At 38.4% G+C, this 12,630-nt stretch overlaps 1 protein-coding gene across 5 annotated transcripts in view; it reads right to left on the bottom strand.

Annotated features, from left to right (window-relative positions):
* The window catches only part of LOC105007064 (nck-associated protein 1), a 65,559-nt gene extending 52,967 nt beyond the window's left edge, over window positions 1–12,592 (bottom strand). For 4 of the 5 annotated variants that reach the window (XM_010865837.5, XM_010865840.5, XM_010865839.5 and 1 more), the window contains exon 1: window positions 12,322–12,591. In XM_010865837.5, coding sequence (XP_010864139.1) covers window positions 12,322–12,429 — 108 coding nt within the window. In that variant the 5' untranslated portion in view covers window positions 12,430–12,591. Of the gene's footprint in view, window positions 1–12,321 lie in introns of all 5 variants that reach the window. The other variant, XM_010865838.5, reaches the window with a different exon arrangement.
* Window positions 12,593–12,630: the final 38 nt, after the last annotated feature.

Genomic DNA, 12,630 nt, shown 5'->3' with positions numbered 1-12,630 from the left:
CAATCAAACAGACTCCAACCTCTCCACAATGGCCAAGACCAGAGAGCTGTGAGAGAGCAGAGACCTGCACAAGGCTGGGATGGGCTACAGGACAATAAGCAAGCAGCTTGGTGAGAAGGCACTGTTGGCACAATTATTAGAAAATGGAAGAAGTTCAAGATGATGGTCCATCTCCCTCGGTCTGGGGCTCCATGCAAGATCTCACCTCGTGGGGTATCAATGATCATGAGGAAGGTGAGGGATCAGCCCAGAACTACACGGCAGGACCTTGGTCAATGACCTGAAGAGAGCTGGGACCACAGTCTCAAAGAAAACCATTAGTAACACACAATGCCGTCATGGATTAAAATCCTGCAGCGCATGTAATGTCCCCCTGCTCAAGCCAGCGCATGTCCAGGCCCGTCTGAAGTTTGCCAATGACCATCTGGATGATCCAGAGGAGAAATGGGAGAAGGTCATGTGGTCTGATGAGACAAAAATAGAGTTTTTTGGTCTAAACTCCACTCGCCGTGTTTGGAGGAAGAAGGAGGATGAGTACAACCCCATGAACACCATCCCAACCATGAAGCATGGAAGTGGAAACATCATTCTTTTGGGATGATTTTCTGAAAAGGGGACAGGACGACAGCACCGTATTGAGGGGAGGATGGATAGGCATAGGACGTAATCGCGGTATTTACAATCGTTCCCAGGGAATATAATTCTTGAGATATAAGGTTGATTTTTAGATAAATGTATCCATTTTAGAAGGTGGAATCATGATACAGGGCTAGTTTGTAATCGTTAGGCCACATAATATTTATTCCAACATGTATCTTGGTGTCAGTGAAATACTACTAAATACAAGTTCATCTTTATTCAAGTTTAGTGAGTGTCTGAAAGTGCAATTTACTCTCACAGAAGCTACTGACTATGGCATTGCCTACTGTCTGTGCATTGAAATCCTTGACCTCCAACAAATGGGTGCTGTCTAACACACAAAAGAGTTATCTAAGCACACTGAAAACCAGAGGGTTGTAGGGTAGATAAAAATGTAGAAACAGGAACCAAGAGAAAAGATTTACAGTCAAAGCATTAAAGGCTGCTCAAAATTAAAGGTTTGAACAGAAAAACAAAAAGTAGGTGGGGGAAATCTGTTATTGTCATGAAACTGTAATTTAAAGAGATCTCCTTTTGATATTTAGAAAAGACAATTACTTCAGAATGTTAATTTAAAGTAAAAATAACAACATCTAACATTAAATGCCTATTTTGAAAATGTTTAATATTTGATTGAATATTTCAATATAGGCCCGCTCATGCCCGCTGCAGAACTATGTAAAGCTCTTTAGGCAGCAGAGTTTGCAGGATTGGATTGAAAGCAGACCAAAATCATTTTAAATTGCTTCCTAATAAAAACAGCTTAAATGGGTCTTTATGGATCAGTTTGAGGCACATATCACCTCTATTTAGCCATGCTGTCTGTGGGTGTGTGTGTGTGTGTGTGGGTGAGAGAGAGAGAATGAGAACGTCTCCGGGTGCCCAACTGTCAGCTGACTGGCAGTCAGCCATACAATTGTCATGGTAACAATAAGGCACAGGAGCGATTTGATAACATGCGAAATCATCAGAGGCTGGTTCAGTAAATGTGTACAGTTGCTATTTTTCTGGGAATTTATTTGGTTATAATTAGGTCTATCATTTGATAGAGCAGAAAGTATTAACTGAGCAGTGGTGGAAAACTAGCTAGCAGAACTTCATTCAGGCAGCACTTTAATGCCCAAGCCAGCAGCATTTATTGCAATATACAATATATACAGTTAGGTCTGGAAATAATTGGACACTAACAGACGTTCTGTTATTTTGGCTGTTTACCAAAATAGAATCAAGTTACAGTTAAATATGGGCTTAAAGTGCAGTCTCTCAGCTTTAATTTGAGGGTAGTCCTTTCTATTTCAATGGATCAAACGTAATTGCACAATTTACTCCAAAGCTGTTTTATGGACAGTTGTGGGGCATTCCTTTATTATTTCTTCATCAATTAAGCAAGTAAAAGGTCTGGAGTTGACTCCAGGTGTGACATTCACATCTGGAAACTGTTGCTGTGAACCCACAACATGTGGTCAAAAGAGCTCTCAATGCAAGTGAAACAGGCCATCATTAGGCTGCAAAAAAAAAAACAGAATAATAGCAGGAACATTAGGTGTGGCCAAATCAACAGTTTGGTACATTCTGAGAAAGAAATAACACACTGGTGAGATCTGTAACACAAAAAGGCCTGGACGTCCATGGAAGACAACATCTCATTATGAATTTGAAGTCACAGGTTAAGACGTTACATTAAGTGTTCATTCAGTATTTTTGTAATTGTTATGATTGAAAAAAAATATTATGATAAGCCAATTAATCAGTATTGTTTTTTTTGGACTCCCAATAATCTGTATTGTAAATAAAAAATCTCAATCAGTCGACTTGTAAAGAGAAGCATGTTTTTTTTTTGTGAACAGACTAAATATATTTATTTTAATATTGTAACTGGAAATGCATTCCTTTTTATAGAAAGTTGCAAATTAGAAACATGCAGTACGTTTGAAAAAACATTTTATATTTATTCAATTTGAAATAACATATGAGCATGATTTTTAATCCGAGCACATTCAGGTAATGAGAATCAGAATAACCATACATGCTACAAAAAATATTTTAGGGTAACACAACACAAATATTAGTTTTTGAAATAAGGGTTATACCATGTCATTTAATAATTGCTGTTAAACTCAAATAATTCCTTCCAGATGGCAATGCTAATTTAATGAATCACTCAGGTTTCCTGAAAATTCTGAGTGAACACACAACCCACTTCGGCCATTTCAAAGAAAAATATCGCAGGAGCAATATTTCACTTAGCTGGTTCTGGGATTCAATCTAGCAAACTTTTTGTAACTGGCTAACCTGCCGCCCTTGTATCCAAAATGCAGGACTAGGGCTTAAATCTTAATCCCACAGGCAGCCTACCAATCCAGACTGTGGAAAATACAAAAAATGAGGTGAGCAGGACACAACACAATAAGTACAGTGCCTTGCAAAAGTATTCACCCAAATTGGCATGTGCGTATTCACCCCCTTTGTTATGAAGCCCATAAAAAGCTCTGGTGCAACCAATGACCTTCAGAACTCACATAATTAGTGAAGTGATGTCCACCTGTGTGCAATATAAGTGTCACATGATCTGTCATAACATACACACACCTTTTTTGAAAGGCCCCAGAGGCTGCAACACCTAAGCAAGAGGCACCACCAACCAAACACTGCCATGAAGACCAAGGAACTTTCCAAACAAGTAAGGGACAATGTTGTTGAGAAGTTCAAGTCAGAATAATTTTATAAAAAAAATATCTAAATCTTTGATGATCTATCATAACCAAATGGAAATAACATGGCACAACAGGAAACCTGCCAAGAGACGGCTGCCCTCTGAAACTCACGGACCGGGCAAGGAGGGCATTAATCAGAGAGGCAGCACAGAGACCTAAGGTAACCCTGGAGGAGCTGCAGAGTTCCACAGCCGAGACTGGAGTATCTCTACACAGGACGACAATAAGCCGTACGCTCCATAGAGTTGGGCTTAATGGCAGAGTGGCTAAAAGATGGCACGAAAATGGCATGTTTCAAGTTTGTGAAAAGGCATGTGGGAGACTCCCAAAATGTATGGAGGAAGGTGCTCTGATCTGATGGGACTGAACTTTTTGGCCATCAAAGAAAACGCTATGTCTGGCGCAACACATCACATCACCCAAAGAACACAATCCCCACAGTGAAACATGGTGGTGGCAGCATAATGCTGTGGGGATGTTTTTCAGCAACTGGAACTGGGAAATTGGTCACAGTTGAGGGAAAGATAGATGGTGCTAAATACAGGGATATTCTTGAGCAAAACCTGTACTGCTCTCTGCGTGATTTGAGGCTAGGAAGGAGGTTCACCTTCCAGCAGGACAATGACCCCAAACACACTGCTAAAGCAACACTTGAGTGGTTGAAGGGGAAACATGTAAATGTGTTCAATCCAATAGAAAATCTGTGGTCAGACTTAAAGATTGCTGTTCACAAGCGCAAACCATCCCAGTGGTAAGATGTGGCAAGCTCATAGAGACTTATCCAAAGCAAGTTAGAGCTGTGATTGCCACAAAAGGTGGCTCTAAAGTATTTACTTTAGGGGGGTGAATAGTTATGCACATTGACCTTTTCTGTAATTTTGTCCTATTTGTTGTTTGCTTCACAATAAAAAAAACATCTTCAAAGTTGTGGGCATGTTCTGTAAATTAAATTATTCAAATCTTCAAACAATCCATGTTAATTCCAGGTTGTGAGGTAACAAAGCAGTAAGAAACCACACCACAATGATCAAATGGGGTGGTTGTGTCATTTTCCAGTCTCCTGGAGAGGAAGCCTCTCCAAGAAATGGCTGTATTGCAGTCTGCAGACAGACAGCCCTGTCAAAAGGATCTGCTTGGAGGGTGTATTTTGGGAGAAAGTGAGCCTAAAAACGTATAGCAGTAGCAATTGTTTGAATTGAGGGAGATGATGCCATCCTGATGTTTGGGCTCTGCTTGCGAAAATAAGAGAAGAAAACAGTAGTGCTCTGCTCAATACACCGTACTTCTCCAAGTAGGCTAGAGGAAACGGTTTTAAAACAGTTATATAATACAATTATTCTCTTAAATATATGAGATTCATGGTATTAGAATGGACATATTGTTGTGCGACGGTTGAAATGGACAGAGTGGATAAATATTTAGGAGAAAAAAATTGGAATGTCTGAGAGGGGAATTGAACCGGCGTCAATATATTTAAGGTGGGGATGTTCCCACAAGACCACAGGGCTTGCTGGTAGACAGTCCACCTCCGTATAGTCCCCAACATTCATCCCTACCATTATATTTTTGCTGAAATAACATGAGCAACAGAATGTTTATTAATGGAACTTAAGTGTACTCTTGTACAAAGATTACTGTAGATGGTTGTCCATAACAGCTGAATAGCTAACCACTACGCTATGTAAACTACGAGGAAATCAAAAGCATTGGCTCAATCTCAAATCGCATAATACATGCTACATACTACAAATATGTACTTCGCAGAAGATGGTGAAGTACGTACTCTTTTGTAAATAGTACGCTAGTATGCCAGTATCGGGATATTAGATCATTTTGTCACGCATTAACATCACGCCAAGTTTGAATATTTAGGTAAACACAATCATTGTGTTAAACTGACTAACGCTTCTTAAGTCTATGGATTTTATTTGCCAGTAATAGGCCAACTAGTATCTACGTACTACTTGGAATAGTCATAAGCATTGAGCAATTGCTAGCGAGACTGAAAATGAAGTTTACACTGCCAAAGCTATTTCATTTCAAGGCACAACAGGGTTTGTTTTTCTTTAATTTTTAAATGACACTGATAAAATAACTATCAATATAGGTGAAAATAACAGACTTTTTCGTCAAATGAAAGAATGAAGAAGCGGAAACCCCTCCTCTATTACTGTGCAAGGGTTGTGGTCTGTATTACCCCCAAAAAAATGCATGGATGCATACTTCAAAAACCCACCAGAAATAGTTGCAATATAACAGTTTTCTTTTAGGCTTACTATAATGTAGCTACTGAAGCTTGTAGCCAGCAAATGTTTTGTCTACATGAACAAATCCTAACACATTCTTTGTTGGTCCGTGGCAAGAATTGAACACCATTCGCCCACATGGAAGTTTCCGTTTCTAACAACTAAGTAAGAGACATTCGCTCTTCTAGACTGGCTCCGCTTAGGCGGTCTGGCAAAAACAAAGGGGGAGTTATTTTAAAGAAAGTTTTAAGATTATAATGACAACATATTTATACAAAAAATATATTGTCATTAACATCGTATAGACACAAATCTTGAATTTATCATGATGTAAGTTGGGTCATATTGCCCAGCCCATACATGACGCAGCATACATACTGGACCCGAAGTATGCTGTCAAGAGCAAATATCAACTAGTCCTAAGGTGTCATCAACCATGTCTTGCCTCCTTGGCCTGGATGAAGGCAATGTACTTGGCAGTCTGGCAAAGTACACTTCCAAAGAGAGCACTTGGAAAATAAAATCAACAAAATAATATCATGGCATACCGCCGTATGTAAGAATTCTAGAGTTAAATAATTATTTAAACAAAACATGCCTACTTATTTCAATTTGTATTTCTTTGCAAAATAAATCTATTAACACAAGTATTCAAATACTAACATTTTGAATATTCAAATAACCATGCCCATCTCGAGCATATGGGTAAAGTTGAGGCTCTATGAGCCAGAGACCAAGCAACCCTCAACAAATGTGTTTAGCAACACAGAAGATGAGGCATTGAAGTCTGTTGAGGGTTATTCGAGGAGGTCAAGCAAGAGGACACGGAGGCCTGAGATTAAAAACCTAGGTTACGATTCAATAAGTTGGACCACTAGCATGAAACAACTATCTGCAAAGTTCATAGTAATGCCAGGAACCTTTTCTATCACATGAAGACAAAACTTGCATGAATACTAAGAAAGTTATTGAATGCTTTCAGACACTAGAGCAGGGGGTGGCAACCATTTTTTTTGGTTTTTGCCCATTTGGACATCCAAAATGTATGTTACAGAGAACTATTTCCCCCAAAATACACAGAAATACATACCCACAAAATAATCATTACATAATTTAATACAGGCCTACATTGGTGATTTTAAGACTGTAATTAGAATGAAATTGTTACAGTCACTGAATTGATTATGTATGGGTTACAATTTGTAGTTTTAAGGCTAATAATACAACATTTCAACTTTGGGGACCCTTTTTGAATAATGTTTGAGAGATGTCTGTGTCATTGAGATTTGTTTCTCACAACTGGCAAGAAGGAGCATGGTAACAACACACTATAATACGTCACCACCTGTATTCAAGGGTGAGCGAGATCTGAAAAATTATTTTAGTCATGTTTGCAAAGCCTCCATATCATGCCAATTGCACTACAATTTGTTTTGCGTAGTATCGGTTGTCCTTGTTTGATGCAGCCCAAAGTCTTTAAAGTATACACCTATCTGCAAATATACTGATAGATTTACAAGACATCAACAATCTAAAGGCTACAAATCTGGAGGGGCAGCGCTCCGTGCTCTGTCCCAGTCCCAACCCTAAGGCAGTAAACAATCTTTTGTTTGTTTTGAACTTTGGAGCAAGCTAGCTAGCTAACCAACTAACTTAACGCAACAATAATGACTGAGATAAGATTCATAATCTTTCCTGAGTGATCTTACATGGTGATATTGATATATTGATATTTAACCAGAGTAGGTTAACAAAGATAACTTAAGAGATAGCAGGAACAACATTAGCAGTTTTTCAAATGTCTTGGTTCGGTACATACCAACATTTTTAAGTAATGGTTTGGTACGATTTCGGTACAGGGGTACCATTGCCACTGTAGGTAATGCTGCAATAGGTAGGATTTCAGTAAAAAAAAAAATATATATATATATACACAAATACAGCATTTTGCAGTTACTCATGTCAGAAAGCAGTTCTGCATTAATGCCAGATAGAGAACTTTGTTCCCTATGCCGTACTTATGCTCTATATATTATCCAGGTAAAATGTGCGTTCACAAAATAAGCTAAGGATGAAAGCCTGCCTCGCAATAGTTGATTGACTGGAACAGGATTGCTGGAACAGAACTGGCTCTAAAGTAGCGGCAGGCTACGAAAATTATAAATTCACATTCCACTGGCAATTAACTGTCTGTGTTGCTAAACAACTCTTAGAGGGCCTCATTAGCTTACCCAATGTTTATAGGGGACAACATTTTTGTGTTTTTACTGAACAGGTCCTACCTAATGCAGCTCTAACTGGCTTGTCATTTGTGTTTGCCATATTTATTTACGAGGCTGTGTGCCTAGGCTAGTGATGCACGGTATACCAGTACTGGTACCGTACCGAGGTACTGGCTTTTTAGGAACGGTACTATACTGGCATTCAGGGAAAAAAAACTGTACTTTCATGGACCGAAACAGACAGTTAAAACCTCAGCAATATCATTTACCAGTTTTTTAACAATTTTGAACATCATTGTAAAGTTTGGTGTTTGTTTGAGTAGCTTAGGCTAAATCATTTAACAATTTATGTAATGTTCAAGCTAACTATTTGACCCAAGTTGCAACCCTAACAGTTAACGTTAGCTTGCTACTTTCAACCTGTTAAGGTTTCATTGGTTGTGCACAAGGATACAAATTATACCCTAATTGAAGTAGCTGTTTAGTAGGATCATGAATTTGCATACCATTGTATGACTGCCTGATACACAAAGTATTATTATATTCATGATTAACAATCAAATGATTAATTACGTAGAAACGTATGAATGACTTGTTTGTCATTGAGTCAGTGTTGCTGATGCAAAGTAGGACCTATGGGGGTGGCTGCTGTATTTTGTATTTTATTTTGATACACTTAAAATTAAGATAATTAAATATTAAGATATTTAAGAGATATATTTTGAGATACGCACGCATTCACGCTTCTCATAACTAAAAAAATAATAATATGTAACTCATGTAGTGGCTAGTTATGTATTTAGCTACAGTAGCTGTGTTCATCAATACTGTCATTGACCCTTTTTGTGTTAGTAAACAGCAATGGCGTATTTTGTGGGTGGAGCCGAACTGGCGGGGCGAAAGTGACAGTAATCTCTTCACAACATAGGAATATGGATAATCTAGAAGCCTTCTCCAATTATTTTGTAAAGTAAATGTAATATCACCGATATAATAGCACTGTATGTCCAATTCATTCATTAAATGCTTGCATAAATAGTGAGTGATGTAAGCTAAACTGTCGACGAATGAGCAGTTTGGTTTGCAGTAGGGGCTACATCCTTCAGAGCAACATGGACGTCCACCACGGTCACATGGATGTCCTTGCTAGGAGCCTTTGAGTGGATGTTTAGCAGGACGGACGAGCGACGAGTGACGTTGAGCAGGATGTTGAGCCGGACAGACGGGCAATGAGGGATGTTGAGCGGGATGTTGAGCGGACGGGCGATGAGAATGGAGGGCATGGTCCGGACGGACAAGAAAGTGAGCTGGATGTCTTGTGTATGAGCATATTTTGAACGTAATAAAATGGAGAATGAAGTGATCATCAATCAAATTATGACTTTTATCCAATGACAATATGTATTCTTTCTGTGATGATTATGCTAGAATTCAGGCTAGGCTGCACTGTTTTCTTCGATTGGGGGAACGGGTTTATGTTTTGTTTTAGGCAAAAACGACACTGAAGTCTTAAGATGTTATGATATTGTGTTTTATAGCACAAATAGTTGATTTAATTTCACTTTGTAACAATATGTCTTGGGTAGGCTATAGTTTAGTGTTATGTATCGCTATATTTTTTTTCATACGACGTAGATTTCGGGTGCTATGTGACAAGAATTTCATTGTGCAGGATGACGCTATGTTTTTTGGTGCATTTGATAAATAAACGGAAACTTAAACCTTAAACTTTCTTACTATATCGAAAAAAACACATCAATTGATAACCCGTCTGTCAAGTACCCTGTTATGTAATTCTTTCACAAAAATAATGAATAATAATAGTAATTTCTACATATCGAATTTTAAATAAGACTCACAAAATGATGTTTTTTATTTATTTAAATTGCCAACAAAACAATAACGGTAGTGTAAGTCCTACAAATAGAAAATAATTATTATGGAATTATATGGAAATGTAAGTACAATTGCACATGTCCTTATTTTAAGGTTAAAATATATATACTAAACTCCATCAAAACAATGACAGCATTAGTTTTGCGTTTTACTAGTGTCATTGTCACTACTGGTAGCATGAAAAGGTACCTGCAGCCCATTCAGGTTGCACAGGCAGTCCAGCTCCTCGAGGATGGCTAATCCATATGTGCCGTCGCTAGTAGGTTTCCTGTGTCTCTGAGTATAGTCTCAAGAGCATAGAGGAGATACAAAGAGATGAGCCGTTACATGAGGAGAGCTGGCTAGGGCCGTAGAACTTGTTGCGCGATACAATATGCACAGTCGAGGCCGTCGGCTTTCTTGCAGAAAGCCTCCTCAGACGAAAATGTTTGCCCTGTTTCAAAATATGAAATGTTTTTGAATACTGTTGTTCAATACATTTCATAGTTGCCAATGTTGAAGAACAGTCCACTACTCTAATCACTTCTGTAGACTTTAAATATTTGTTGTTGTTGTTGTTCCTGCTAGTATCATAACACTAACAATATAATGAATGTGTCCTTTACAGCCTTGTTAATTGATTAATTTTAAATAAGGTAACAGTAACTCTTGGTAAATGGTAAGTTCTAAGATCAGTCTAAAATCAGACATTGCCGCTGCCACAAGCTACTGTAGGGTTGATGCACATTTTCAGAACATACAAAGTAAATTTTGAAGTAGTCTACATTTAAATTTGTTTTTCTGTAACATTCTCCCATCAGTTGTGTCATTTGAAAAAAAAAAAAAAAAAAAAAAACAAGGACAATTATTTTGTAATAAGGAAGAAGACTAGGCTACAACAAGTCTGATAGCACCCTAAGAAATTGTCACCCGGATAGCATGCTTTGTGCGTATTCTAGGGGTGGCCGATTCGCAGCTCCAATCACCTCCCCCATGAACCATTCATTGAGTACTGAAATAATTCAAAAACCGAAGCGGAAAACGGAAAGGTTATCAAATGTGTCATAACAAGAGTGTTTATTATATTTTCATAAGTATTTATTATCAAATGATAAGGCACTCAGTTTTTCTAAAATATAATCGTCTTTTAAATATATAATATGTGACAAATCTTAGGACTTCTCGAGTGAGCAACAGGTTGCAGTTTTCGTCCTGATGGTACCCTCCACCGCTTGCATTACAAAACATCACTCATCGCCTTCCGTCCTGCTCGACATCCCGTGATCCCCCGTCCGTCCTGCTAAACATCCACTCGAGGGCTCCCCCTAGCGAGGACGTCTGTGACCGTGCTGGAAGTCCAAGTCGCTCAAAGGGATGTAGCTGCCTCTCTTGGTTTGTTTGCATGCTAATTCTGCTTACACGCTAGCTAATGTTGCTAACGTTGGTCAATGGTGTTTACCATTGTGAAATAGCCTACTGAGAATGCCAACTTTGTGGTTGCTGCAGTTACTAATTTATCGTTATCATAACTACATCGTTGATTTTGCCTGTGTATGATGAACAATTGCCAAAACCTTACTTAATATTAAATGAGCACTGCAAAGACGAAATTCCGGGTGATTTCATCAGACCAGTCTGTCTGTTTAATGGCTTGCAACCATAACGTCTGCATTTAACTTCAATGGGTGGCTTCGAGAACATAACTCCATAAACATGAAGGACACTCGTATTCTGACATCCAACGGCACAAAAAGACATGTTTTTCCTTTAGTCCGAGGATTTGCCCGTTTCCCTACACTTGTTACCGCATTTGTTTGCCACCACCAAACTTCAGTGACGTCCACTCCAAATCGGTCTATATTATATCTTGGCGACTACTGTAGTAGTTCAGAAATATAATTGTGCTCTCAAATTCATACACTAAATAAGATCGGCACTGGATTTGCCAAATTATTTCATAATGTTAAATATCTCATAACGTTTGCTAACTTACCAATTTTGGTGCAATTTCTGTTTTCAGTTGTTAAAATTAGGAAATACTAAAAGGTGGCGTGGAATGTAGTCGAGCCTTCCCCAATTCAGAATATATAATTTGGATAGGCATTTGTATACCAGCTACCAGCTATACAGTAAAACTAACTTCACTGGCTTTATTATAATTATCTTAGTACAATACCTAATACGCTAGCTGTTGTCAATCATAGCTAGTTGCTAACGCTAGACGCAAGTTAACTAGTCGAATGTAATGAACGTCGAAAGTAGGGGCAACCAAATACATACAGTACATAGTCCGGCGTAAGCGTAGAGAATGTCGCTTCTGACTAGCTAATCACCCGTGCGTTCTGCTGCAGTTGCTAACTAACGTTACAAGACAGGGCGACTGACTAGCAGTCTGGCTATCAACAACATAACAACAATGCTAGGTAGTTAGCGTAGCATTAAGTGAAGGCCTCAACAGATTCATACTCATTCCATATTTGTAAATTGTAGTCATGTAGCTACCTATTTCAGAATAATGCAGGCTTATACTGACTTACCTACTAATAGAGACATGTATACCGATTCTTAAATCGGGCACGTTTGGTTTATTTAAATAAATATAAGTAACACACATAGCCATCTTACCTTTTTAATGTTATAAATGCGGGTGAGCATCCCAATTCCACGGTCATTAAGGATGGTAAATTTCTCTGCCAGCTTCTGCTGGCTCGGCTGAATCACACCGCGTGACATTTTGCAACTTACGGTAAAATAGTGTTTCCAGTATATTTAGAGTATAGTGTTGATATAATAAATACGTAAACAATTTGGTTCGAGAGTTAGAATTCGCCCATCTTCAAGGAAAACGGCTAGGCTAACCCCATACTACACCCTGCTGTCTCCCTGTTTTTTTTTTTTTTTTTTCTGAATAGGTGTTGCCCTCATCCAGAACGA

Source organism: Esox lucius, chromosome 22 (assembly GCF_011004845.1).
Source record: "Esox lucius isolate fEsoLuc1 chromosome 22, fEsoLuc1.pri, whole genome shotgun sequence".
NCBI classification, from domain to species: domain Eukaryota; kingdom Metazoa; phylum Chordata; class Actinopteri; order Esociformes; family Esocidae; genus Esox; species Esox lucius.
Note: the sequence above shows the minus strand (reverse complement) of the source record. Positions and strands in the feature narration are given on the sequence as shown.